The following is a 12,143-nucleotide window of genomic DNA, read 5'->3' as shown; positions in this document are numbered from 1 at the left end:
GGGGAATGGTAAAGGCACTCTTTTTGTAGGATGACCTCCCTATGATTTTAATCACTTTAAGAGTTGCTACCACCAGCTGATCATCAAGCTGTTTCATCCTCTTGTTGAAATACTTAGACAGAGTCTAACAGCTTTATTTGTTGGCAATCTTCATTTTTCCGGCTCTGTGTCAGGCGCAGCTTAACAACACCTCTATATGTCTGCACTAGCTTTAATCTATACCACAGTTTACACCTCATCCTCAGTTAGCCGATTGAGCTTCCTAATGAGTTCTACTCCAATTAAACAGAGAGCAATTTCAAGGGGCAAAGGGGTGACTATTATGGGTGTGCTGCTGAGTGTCTCAACACTGAATGGCTCTCAGATTGGAACCATGATGTCACAAGATGGGTAAAAGGTTGCTAATTATATTGTTGACACAGATAAGGATATACACTATAATTAATGATGGACTGGAGTGGGATAGAGTAATGTAAGAGAAAGAATGGTAAAAGGAACCTTGATGTTATAGATCAGTATGGAGAGTAAAATGCTCAACCATAGAGAAGAAGCAGAGATATTCAAGATTTATTTTAAAATTTAGCTCAATTAGAATACATTTGTGACACACTAGCAGAGAAAGAGCTCAACAACAGAGCTACTTTAACCTGACTTTACTTTTTAAAGGCTTTTTGTTTTACTTTGTTGCTTAACAATTCTGCAGCAAAATAAAGAATAAAAAAAATATATATATTACAGTCACCAAATGTAAATCAACAATAATTATGATAAAACAAACTGTATAAAATGTGAACATGGTCTCAGTGACATCAGCCATTATTAATGAAGGGGAGTTTTGAAAATGATGGTGGTCGCCATATTAAACAGGACCTGAGCACCCACGGAAAACAGTCATAACAGTCACATATTCAAACCCCTCATATCCCACACAGTATGTGAAAAAGACATGAACAAGACCAAAGTCGACAAAAGAAGATGTAAAATCACTTTTTTAACATAGGTGTGTATTTGACTTCCTGGGCTTTTGCAACCAACCTCAAATGGACACTTGAGGAACTGAGGAAATTCATGTCTTTACGCTTAAAAGCCATTTAAGCTAAATAACAATACATTCTTTGAAAACTGTCTTCATACTTGAGTGTTTCACAGACGTTTCAGAGAAAGGTCAAATTTAAAGACAATGAAAAACGCTCTCGCGCATGGTCTTAATTTATGTATTTAATTAAACGACAGTTTGGTCTAACCGAGCTTCATCAAGTATTATATAAAAAGTCATTCTGAAACATCATGGCTTAAGGATTGCAATGTTTGCTGGTCACGTCTGTTGGTTAAATGTCTCAACAACAGTTGGATAAATTGACGTTAAACTTTTGATCCTTCAGGGTGAATAATTTTGATGATCTCTTGAAATTCATGCAGCACAATGATGGCAGAGGAGAGAGATACTCGTAGCTACCACTTTATATAAAGCTGAACGACCGTAAATTGAACTGTTTTCCCACCACGCATGTGATGACGTCATGACGTCCCAGTGACCCCACAACTTGGTTGATTTCATTGGTTGGTTCTGTTTCAGGTGTGTTTTCAGTCTGAGAGTAAGGCCTACTAAAAGGGTCAGTTTGTTTAGATGAAATGCAATAATTGGGTGATAACCAGTCGATGGTGTGACGTGTTTATTTTGGTGAAGTTGGCTAAAAGGAAATGCGGATGAGGATGCTGACGTGGAGGAAACATGAAATGAGAACGCTGAAGAGAAGGATGGTAAAAAAGAGTTGAACAAGATGAAGGTAAGTCTGCGTCCTGAATCGGTGCTTTGAGGTTAAGCTAAGTGAGCTGTTAGCTCGCTAACATGAGCTGTGTGTGTTTGTTTCTATGGTAACGTTTAGTGAATCTGTTTATTTCATAATGTTGAGCGCGACAGTCGTTCTTGCCTTCAGCTGTACTGATCTAAAATCACAGGTGCTGTTTGTGGTGACTATGATCATATGATCAGGATTTGAACAGTTTGTTTTGGTAGATGTGTGTACATTTGGTGAACATTTAATGTTGCTTTCATTGACATTATGACATATAGGCTTGGATCCTATTTCTATAGTCGAGATAAACAGAGTAGGCCTATATGTTGTAGTTACTGTTAATATAGGCCTACTTTGTTTGAAGATACTGTATCTCCTTTAAGACTTTACACTACCTGTTATCACTCATAAATAAATACATAAATATATAATAATAAAATATGAAGAAAAAAAACTGCATAGCTTAAACAGTATTTTTGTTGTTGACAATCATATTCCCAATGGTTGTATGAAGCCTACGTTTGGCTGATTTAGTTCAGTTTACAAGTTTAGCAGAATTAGACTCAGATTTGAAACGACAAACTAAGAACATTGATTCCTCACAATTTTGCCTGAGCTTAAAAGCCATGTGTGGCTGCGTGACTGAAGTGTTTTGCAATAGACTCACCTCAGACCCTCAACCCAATTCAGTTATTGAGGCCAAGACATACATGGTTAGGATTATTGCACTAAAGTGCACAGCTCTTTAATCCTCTGAGAGTGGGATGGGAGGTTATGATAGAGCAGATTTACTGAAGATCAAGCTGTTTACATTGGATACGAGGAGGTAATTCACAGTATCCCTGATGGACAGTCTGCTTGGTGAAGACCATTTTAAGATCATCTCTTTACCCGCTGAGTGAGATGAGAGGGAGCTTTATGGAAAGATTTGGTCTAATGCAATATTAACTTTCAATTTTCTTTCGATAGGGGTACGAGCAGTACGATTTCATTGCTGAGATTACGGCCTTGTACGGTACGAGTATTTTTCATAACTGAGGTTTTCCTCCGCTTTAAAAAAAAAGAAAAATCCTGTCCACTCACGCAAAGTCCATGCAGATCATTTTGGGAGGACTGCCAGCTCTGGTTGCATGTGAAGTTGAGATGACGCTCAAGATGTAGTTAGAAGAACCACAGTGAAGTGAAATGTGGTGTTATTCTGCCCTCTGCTGCACGGAGTGATCAACGCAAGACAACAGTTTGTTGTAAAGACAACAAAAGCACATCTTTGATTTAGGGATGATTCAGTAATATTTACCATTCACAGATGTTATTTACTGCATTAACACAATAAGTCAATGTAATGCTTTAAAAAAAAAAAACAATGCACCTCCCTCAGTTCATGTCAAACTGAAAATCTTTTATCTGAAATCAATCCATCACAAACCAAACTAATAAAGGTGGTTTTACAACTTTGAGTTCTTTTGGTCTTCCACTGTGTCTCTGTGGATTGTCGTTATTCTTCTTCACTCCTAGGAAGGTTGACAGCATGCTGGTTAAGGAACATTCAGAACAAATTAATGCAGCAAACGACTCGTCTGGAGCTTGTGAGCGTAAACGCCTCTCTTCATCTTTTTTGTGCATGTAATGTAACCGAGTTCGAAGAATGAACCTCTGTTGAATTTCTACTAAAGTGACGTCTCTGTCTTTTTAATGTTATTGTGTTGCCGCCTGCTGGTGTAACAGCGTAACTGCAGAGTTCCTAGCTGGCCACTGTACCTACCTCAGCAAAGGAAATCTGTCTTAAATTGAAGATGTGAATCCTTCAGTTGTGTCATTTTGATGACTGTGCTTTATACGCCGGAATAAAAGAAAAGAGAGCGGGAGATCAACTCCTGTGGAGACAGACACTCACCCTTCATAATCCAGAAGAAAAACACAATTTTGTTACACTAACTTCAACTATAACTTCTTTCAATGCACTTCTTCACTACAATCTGTTGTAAATCCAAAACTGTATACAGGAGCAATGAATCAAGTCATATTGATCTGTCTGGTATGACAATATTCACATTTATTTTAGTTGATTAAAACGATTTTTTTTTTTGTATCTTAACAGTTAATTCTGGGGTTGGAAGCCAGAAGTGAAGACTGTGTGAAGTGGTAGGGTCAGTATCATCCATTTGATTTACTGTGCCTGTTGTTGTAAACGTGTATTGATTGAGAGTGAGCGAGAGTTACCCGAGAGCTCACCTGTTCTTCCGGGGGTCCACATCAGAAAAAGTGTGCGAGTGAAGACGTATTTCCAGAAGAGTCTGCATCTTTATACCTCCAGAATAACACGTGAATATGAAAACAGGAAGTTTAAGGAAAACTTGCATTGAAGGCTTCGTCTTTCTGCTCGTGTGTAGTTCAACCTTCCTCCACATGGTGGCAGTGTTAAACTTCATTTTAAAATCGAACCTTTCTCCAATTGGATTGGTCTCTATCACATCTTTGATATGATGTAGCCGATGTACAAAAACATATTCTGCTGAAATGTTCGTCCTTCTTTTGCATGTCTGTCAGGCGTTCATTACACGCTCCCTCGAGGTGACATGATCTGATATCTTGATCAATATTTCTCCTCCCTTGTCACTCCTCTGCTGCTGTCAGGACGAGGCTGTCTGCACTGCAGTCATTTAGACTGGATTGATAGTGCCGCTAAATGATCTGTCCTGGATGGGGGCTGATTTTGACCCCCAAAGGTTCATTTTTTCCCCCACAGAATGTCATTCTTTGGTTGATCACACAGAGCCAAACTGCTCTGTTTTGCCCTTCACTGTCTGAGAGTACTCATCCATATGAACCCCAAAGTGGAATAAAATCAGTATTAACAGTTTGTGCAAGATATTGTCACATTATTTTTGTGCTAATATAAAGCTAGTTCAGCCATGCAAACCTTTCAATAAAGCTTCTGATTGACTCTGCTAAATATTGTTTTCATTATGTTAGCTTAAAGTCTGAAAAAAAACAAGGAAGTTACATAATTGAAAAAAAAAAAAAAAAAAACACCGACCAATTTTTTGACATTTCTTCAAAATTTACAGCTGCAAATATAATATATTTCATTTTATAATGATACAATATTTTTAATATAATGCATTAAACATTAGAATGACAGTAGGATGGTGAACGTTTGTGTCCCTGGTTAACCTGTGCTACCTCAACTTTCCAGACAAAGAATCCTTTCTGTTCCTGTTGCCTTAGTGGTTATCCATTTTCTCTTGAAGTTGGACTTGTCTGCTTGTCCTGGAAAGATTTATGATGTGTGGCACAACACCAGCAGCCGTCCACTGCAGCCGCCCTCCAGCCTTCCACTGATCTGTTTTTTCTTTTTCTTTTTTTTTCCGACAGGCCATCTGTGGGCAACTTCACATGCCAGCTCCAGCCTTCTGAGCTTGAACACAAACTCTGTTAGACTTTAATATATAATCTCCTGAGCACCTTTTTTTTTCTCCCTGCTTTTATGTCTCATGTTTCAAATAAATGACATCACCCCTCCTTCAGTGTCAGCCACTCAGGTTGCAATTAAAAAAAACGTCAAATCTCTATGCGAGAGATTTGGCAGAAGAAGGAAGCTTTGAGGAATGCTTGTGGGCGAAAAAAAAAAAAAGAGTCCAATCTGTACTTATCAGAGGAAGAGAAACATAAACAGATACTGTGCTGCCTTGTTGCTGGAGAGTGATAAGTGAAGCCAGGAGACACAGCTGGGGAGCCCTTATCAGGCAAGAGTGTGTCTTGGAAAACAGCAGCAGCACACAGAGAGAGAGACGGAGAGAGAGAGAGGCATGTTGCTGTGCGACAAAGGTGTGAGGGCAGATAAGCATGCAAGTGTGAAATGCTGCAAAGATGAGCTTAACACAGATATTACAGTTGATGGGTTGAATAATATAACTGTCCCTAAAGCTGAATCTATCAACAGACTGGAAAATACTAATGCAGCATAATCACGGCCGTGGTTCTATTCTGACAGATACACTGAGACGTTGTGCAGGCTGAGGAATAGACAACTTTATTAGTCGTTGCAGAGCCCTTATATACTGTTCAACAGATGTCACAAATTCCTTCCCACTTTAGATACTTCTGTACATGGTATGAAGAAACACATGACCTTTACTCTTCACATGTCAGACCTATATTTGAGGAACAGTTCATCCTCTCTTCCCATATGGTCATAGCTTCTCCAAATAGATCATAGGTCTGCTAACAGCAAAGTCACCTCTACAAAGTGTAACCAAACTGAACGTATTCACAGAAATTCGTACTATCAGTTCCCCCTTTTTTTTATGTAACAGGTTTTTCTTTAGGGGAACCAAATCTTGGTTTTCCTAAAACAGCGCTCACCATCACCTTCTACAAGAGTATGGTCCATGTCTTATATCTATAAGAAATCAAAATTATTCTAACTTGACCCAAATAACATAAAAATGTTAGAAGAGTGGTTGAAAATTACAGATACAACTCATAGACCATAAACTTGCTTACAGGAGACCAAAACCTTATCTCTTTACTTAAATTTGCATGATGTTTTAGTGCAAAGAAAGAAATTAGGATGAAAAGAACTCCTGAGTACTATTTGACTAAACAGAACCGGTGGGAAAACCCTATATTTTATTCAATTGCTTATTTCTAGGGAGAAACCCAATCCGTGTTCTGCTATCTCTTTTTCTTATGGTGAGTACACAGTACATCTAAAACAGAAAATGAATAAACAAGAGTAAATAAAATAAAAACATAACACAAAATGAAACCAAAATCTAATACTTATTCATATCACATCCCTCTCTTTTTTTTTTATATTTCACATCTCATTATTCAAAAACAAAATCATAACTGCAAACTCAAATGACTAAATCCTTCTTTGACATGGAAGACACGGCCCCAAATCCAAAATAACAAACAAAAACCCATGTTAACTAGAAATAAAAAAATCTTACCTATCGCGCAAAAAGAACAACAATACTAACCTCCCTGTCTATCCATAAACAGGAGAAAAGTTGTGTCACCTACAATAGGAAATGCAGCACGTGTATCCCCATGGCAAAGGGACGTGGAATCCCTTCCACTGTCTGGGGTCATTAGAATCCCTCAATAAACTTATGTCAATGATATAAGGGTGTAAGGCGCAGAGCATCATCATCATCACACAGTCAGTCCACATTATTGATGTAGGAAATGGAACCAGAATCTGCAGAAGAGGTCGATTCTGGACTGCATGATGCATGATCCCCTGGCACAACCCCTGGATGACAGTAGAAGGCCACGTTCCTAACAGGATGTTGAAACATAGTCAAATTAGTAACTGAGTTGACAGATATGAGAATCAATGCATGGTTCCTGAGCAAGGTTGCGTTCTTTACGTTCACGCATAATTGTGGGTGAGTCCAGAAGACAAGAGAAAAACAAATAACAGATTATTGCCCCACGTATCATTGTAAGATATTGAACAAGATCTTTCCTAAAATATTTGAATCTCTGAATCAGTCTGTACTTCCCTTGTCCATGACGTAGCTGGCAGCTGTCACGTCTTGTAAAGTCGATGGGTTCACAGTCACCAATGTCACAGCTCACGGTGTTGTCTGCGGGGCTGCCTTGACCCTGGACGCGTGAATCCATTGTGGTTGACCTGTGACTTTGAGTGCCGTACTTGTAACAAGAAGTACTTGAGTGGGCGGTCCAAAGCGTGGCTCGCCTTCTTTTGGTTTTAAGCTGCGAACTAGGACGTAGTCACCCGGTTGGAAATTATGGATAGGGGTATCAGGAGGTGAGGGCAAAGCATCAGTCACTTGTCTTGAGTACTCGGAAACAAAAGAAAACAAATGTTTAACATATGTCTGTTGCATTTCTTGTAACTGTGTCAGATCAAAAGCTGGTTTTTCGTGCATCATCACACCCAAAGGAAATGGTCGTCCCATCAAGACTTCATGCGGAAACAATCCAGTAGTTTTGTTAGGCATGGATCGAATAGATAACAAAGTTAAAGGCAATGCATCAACCCAAGTCATTTGTCGAGATTGATGTATCTTAATCAATTTTTCCTTTATTGTGCGATTAGTTCGTTCAACTTGTCCTGAACTTTGTGGAGAATATGGTATGTGAAAAGTCCATTTGATACCTAATGCTAATGCCAGTAGTTTAGTCACCCTAGAGGTAAATGGTGTGCCATTATCAGAGTCAATACCATAAGGAATTCCAAACCTCGGAATAACATGTTCCATCAAACACTTAACCACTGTCTGAGCATTTTCTTTCCTTGTAGGAAAGGCTTCAGGCCATTTTGAAAATCGATCCACTATAACTAAAAGATATGCAAATCCTTTTTAGCTTTTGGGAGATGTGTAAAATCTATTTGCAAGTGTTGAAAAGGTCCCTCTGGTTTAAGTAAGTGTTGTCGTTTCGGTGGGTTCACATGTGGATTACATCTGGCACAAATCAAGCATCTTTGAGTATATGCTCTGGCATGCTGTTCTATTCCCTTTGCATAAAATAGTCTGGAAACATAATCTATTATAGCTTTGTAATTAACATGATTTATTCCATGTATATAGGCAATGAGAGTGTCATAAGCCAGTTTTGGTAAAACAACTCGTTGACGTAAATCTTTCCACAATCCATCACCATCCATATAACATCCTTTATCCTTCCAAGATTGTACTTCAGACTCTCTAGCCTGAGTTTTGGAACGATATTAAGTCTGTAACAGTGAAAGGTGGATCAGAAATTGTTGTAATAGTCATCTCAGTATTTAACCAAGGTGGGAGAGAGGCATTCATTGCCGCATCTTTCGCGTGATGATCAGCTAAATTATTACCTTTAGCTATATCAGAATCACCTTTGGAATGCCCAGCACATTTGACAATAGCAATGTGTTCTGGCAGCATTAAGGCTGACAATAAGTCCTTTATTAAGTTGCAATTCAGAATTGGTTTACCCGCATTAGTTATGAAGCCTCTGTTGGCCCATATTTTGCTGAAGTCATGAGCTGCCGAAAATGCATATTTAGAGTTAGTATAAATAGTAACTGATTTTCCTTCAGCTAATATACATGCTCTAGTCAATGCGATTAATTCCGCTGCTTGGGCAGATAGTGATGGCAATCGATATGCTTCTACACAATGGTCATGGTTATCAATGATAGCATATCCTGAAAGAATAGTGGTGTCATTTGGGCGCATAGAGGAACCATCATAATAAAAAACTAAATCATTTTGTCGTAATGGCGTTTGTTGTAGATCTGCTCGAATACTTGATGTAGAATTGATTAAGTCCATACAGTCGTGTACATAATCACTGTCCTCAGGCTGAACAGCATGTAACAATGATTTTAAATGAAGAGCTGGATTCGTACACGTTGTAGTGGACAAAGTCAAATTCTGTGTACCTGTCAAGACATGTTCGTTATTACTACGTCTTTGACTCGTCATGTGTTGCGTGGTGATGTTGCGCAGAATAATATCTACTGTATGAGATGTGTGTAAAGTCATTGGATGACCCAGAACTATAGTTTGTGCTTTCTCAACCATTATGGCAGCAGCTGCCACGGCTCTTAAACATGGGACCATGCCTTGTATTATTACTGGTAACGATTTGGAGTAATATGCCACTGGTCTCATGCCACCACCGTGCGACTGTGCCAAGACTGCTGAAACAATTTGGCCATCTTCTGCAACATACAAATGAAATGGCAAGTTATAGTCTGGAAGACCGAGTGCCGGTGCACTACAAAGAAGAAATTTTATATGCCGAAAGGCATGTTTCATGTCGTCAGACCACTGTACTTTTTCAGGGGCGTCCTTTATTGTAGCTTTCCGCAAAATAGAATCATATGTAGCGTACTCAGCAAGCCATGCTCGGCAATAATTAACTAACCCCAGAAATGACAACATTTCTGATTTCGTCTGTGGTTTTGTAATGTCCATGATCGTTTTGATCCTATCAGGAGATAGATATCGACATCCATTCTTCAAAACATAACCCAAATAATTGACCATTGGTTGACAAAACTGAAGTTTAGCAAGTGATGCTCGATGTCCCCCGAAGGCAAGGTGTGTCAAAAGTGCTAAAGAATCTTGTATGCAATCTGATTCAGTAGGAGACGCAATCATGATATCGTCACAATAACACAATAACGAAGATGGACCAGGTAAAATCAATTGAGACAAATGTGCATTTACTGCAGCCGAATAAACATAAGCTGAGTCGATAAAACCCATGAGTAACCTCAGCCATACATACTGTTCACCCTTATAAGTAAATGCAAATAAGTGTTGTGTATTTTCATGTACAGGAATCGAGAAGTATGCAGAACAAAGGTCCACAACTGTGTACCATTTTGAGTCTGCTGGAAGTGCAGCCAAAATAGCATTTGTATCAGGAACAACAGGTGCCATTGGAAAGACAGCTTCATTAATTTTCCTCAAATCCTGTGTAAACCGATATTTATTAGTACCAGGTTTCAAAATTGGATTTATAGGTGTATTATTTTGTGAACGCCTCTTGACAATCACTCCTTGTTGTACTAGGCTTTCGATAACTGGTCGGATGCCTTCTTCTTTTTCTTTTGACAAAGGATATTGCTTCACATAAACTGGATATTTTGAGTAGTTAATGTGAGCTTCGTATGGCTGAACATCCAAAAGTCCAACATGATTAGCATGCAATGCCCATAGTTCAGATGGAACAGAGGCCAATATTGAAGGAGGCTTTAGCAAAATTTCTTTGTCTACAAGTTGAACTTGTGGCTTGATTGTATTAGATAGAGTTTTTATGAAGAAATGTGTGGGGTTATCTCCATATGACCAAATAATATAATCTTTATTTCGGTCTTCATTGTCAGGAAGTTCATTAAGATGTTGGCCACATGAATTCAGCAAATAGACAAGGTCGGTGAAGTTGTTTTGAATAGCACACACGAAGAATTCAACAATACCAAAAATATTTCGCCACAACAACAAAAGACCATGTGGTGAAACATAAAAGCATTGTGGAACCTCATTCATGTGTGTTTGATCGATCTTTGAGTCAGAAAAGGGTTGATCAACAGGCTTCATTTTCAGGATATGAGCTGCTACTGCTGCTTGACACGACGCTAATTGTTTCAGTCCCTTCATTGTGAGCAGCTCGTTGATAAAATCAACATTTATCAAGACAGATGTCGCGTGATATGAATCATGAACAATGTCAGAAAATAGTTGATATGCTCCGTGTGTTGGTATATGAATATCAACACCATCATCTGAACATACAATGGTAGCATTGAGTTTGCTCAATAAATCCCGACCTAATAAGGACATAGGAACAGTAGAGCTTACAATAAATGAGTGTTGGAGTTGTTTGTCATCCCATTCTATCTGTAATGGTATAGACAAGATTGAACGGTTTTTTTGAAGTTATAGGACAAATCAAATCCTCTTTGTTTAAACAAGATAGCGTCGCTCCAGTATCAACCAAAAAAGGAACCTTTTTACCTGAAACATACAAGCTTAGTTGTGGTATCCCAGAAGGGGTGTTAGAGATCTGAAACTGTGGAACATTGATTATAATTTTAATATTATCATCTATGTCCCAAGACCGGTCGAGTCATTTTCACCATATCATGTCACCCGTCCTATTCGTTTGTCCCTCTCTCTTCAATTGTGGATTGGCACCAAAACTCCGGTTGACCTGTCTGATAAGAATCATTTGCATCATGTTGAGGCATTGTAATTGGTGGTGCAGTATAAAGTCTTCCTGTAGGTTGATTGTCTCTTTGCCACTTCAAAGGGCACTCTCTTTTCCAATGACCCTTCTGCAAACAGAATGAACAAACATCTGATGTATTCCTAAATTTTCCTCGCCTGTAGAAACCTCTCCCTGTCTGAGAAATCTGATACGCACCCGGCCTGGTCTGTGAGAAGTTGTAGTCTCTATAAATACCTCTACCTCTCTGAGGGAAGTTCTGGTATGCCATTACATGTGTGTCCGTTACCGGAATCTGAAAATTTAGCATACTAGGATTAACGGAATTGAACAGTCCAATAGCATCCACGTCTCTGATTTTTTTCAACAGATCATTTGGACTCAAAGAAGACACATTCGGTGCAGACAATTTCAGAGTATATGCAGATTGATCACCAATACCATTCAGAAATATTGAAGTAAAGAAAGGATCCTCTTTATCAGAAATGTCTAGTTTAGCTTGTTCTTTCCAGCCTTTTTGGAATCTGGATGCATAGTCTGACATGTGTTCATTAGGTTGACGTTTACAGTTTAAGATTTGTGTCACATCCCTATCCTGGGCTGCATTTTTCTGCAAAAAATCAGTCAGTTGTTGAATGTGAATTTCTT

General features: G+C 38.8%; 1 protein-coding gene and 1 long non-coding RNA gene across 2 annotated transcripts in view; both read left to right on the top strand.

Moving 5' to 3' along the window:
- Positions 1–1,533: 1,533 nt before the first annotated feature.
- Positions 1,534–12,143, top strand: part of LOC306840366 (delta-like protein 4) — a 94,796-nt gene continuing 84,186 nt past the window's right edge. Inside the window, exon 1 of the mRNA XM_079369600.1 lies at positions 1,534–1,787. Coding sequence (XP_079225726.1) covers positions 1,782–1,787 — 6 coding nt within the window. The 5' untranslated portion in view covers positions 1,534–1,781. The remainder of the gene's footprint in view (positions 1,788–12,143) is intronic.
- LOC306840369 lies at positions 1,794–5,318 on the top strand. Its single transcript, XR_013781320.1, has 4 exons — positions 1,794–1,959; positions 2,766–2,811; positions 3,895–3,943; positions 5,172–5,318. It is a non-coding gene; the product is annotated as an uncharacterized lncRNA (long non-coding RNA).

The sequence above is a fragment of the Symphodus melops genome (assembly GCF_947650265.1).
Source record: "Symphodus melops genome assembly, chromosome: 19".
NCBI classification, from domain to species: Eukaryota; Metazoa; Chordata; class Actinopteri; order Labriformes; family Labridae; genus Symphodus; species Symphodus melops.
Note: the sequence above shows the minus strand (reverse complement) of the source record. Positions and strands in the feature narration are given on the sequence as shown.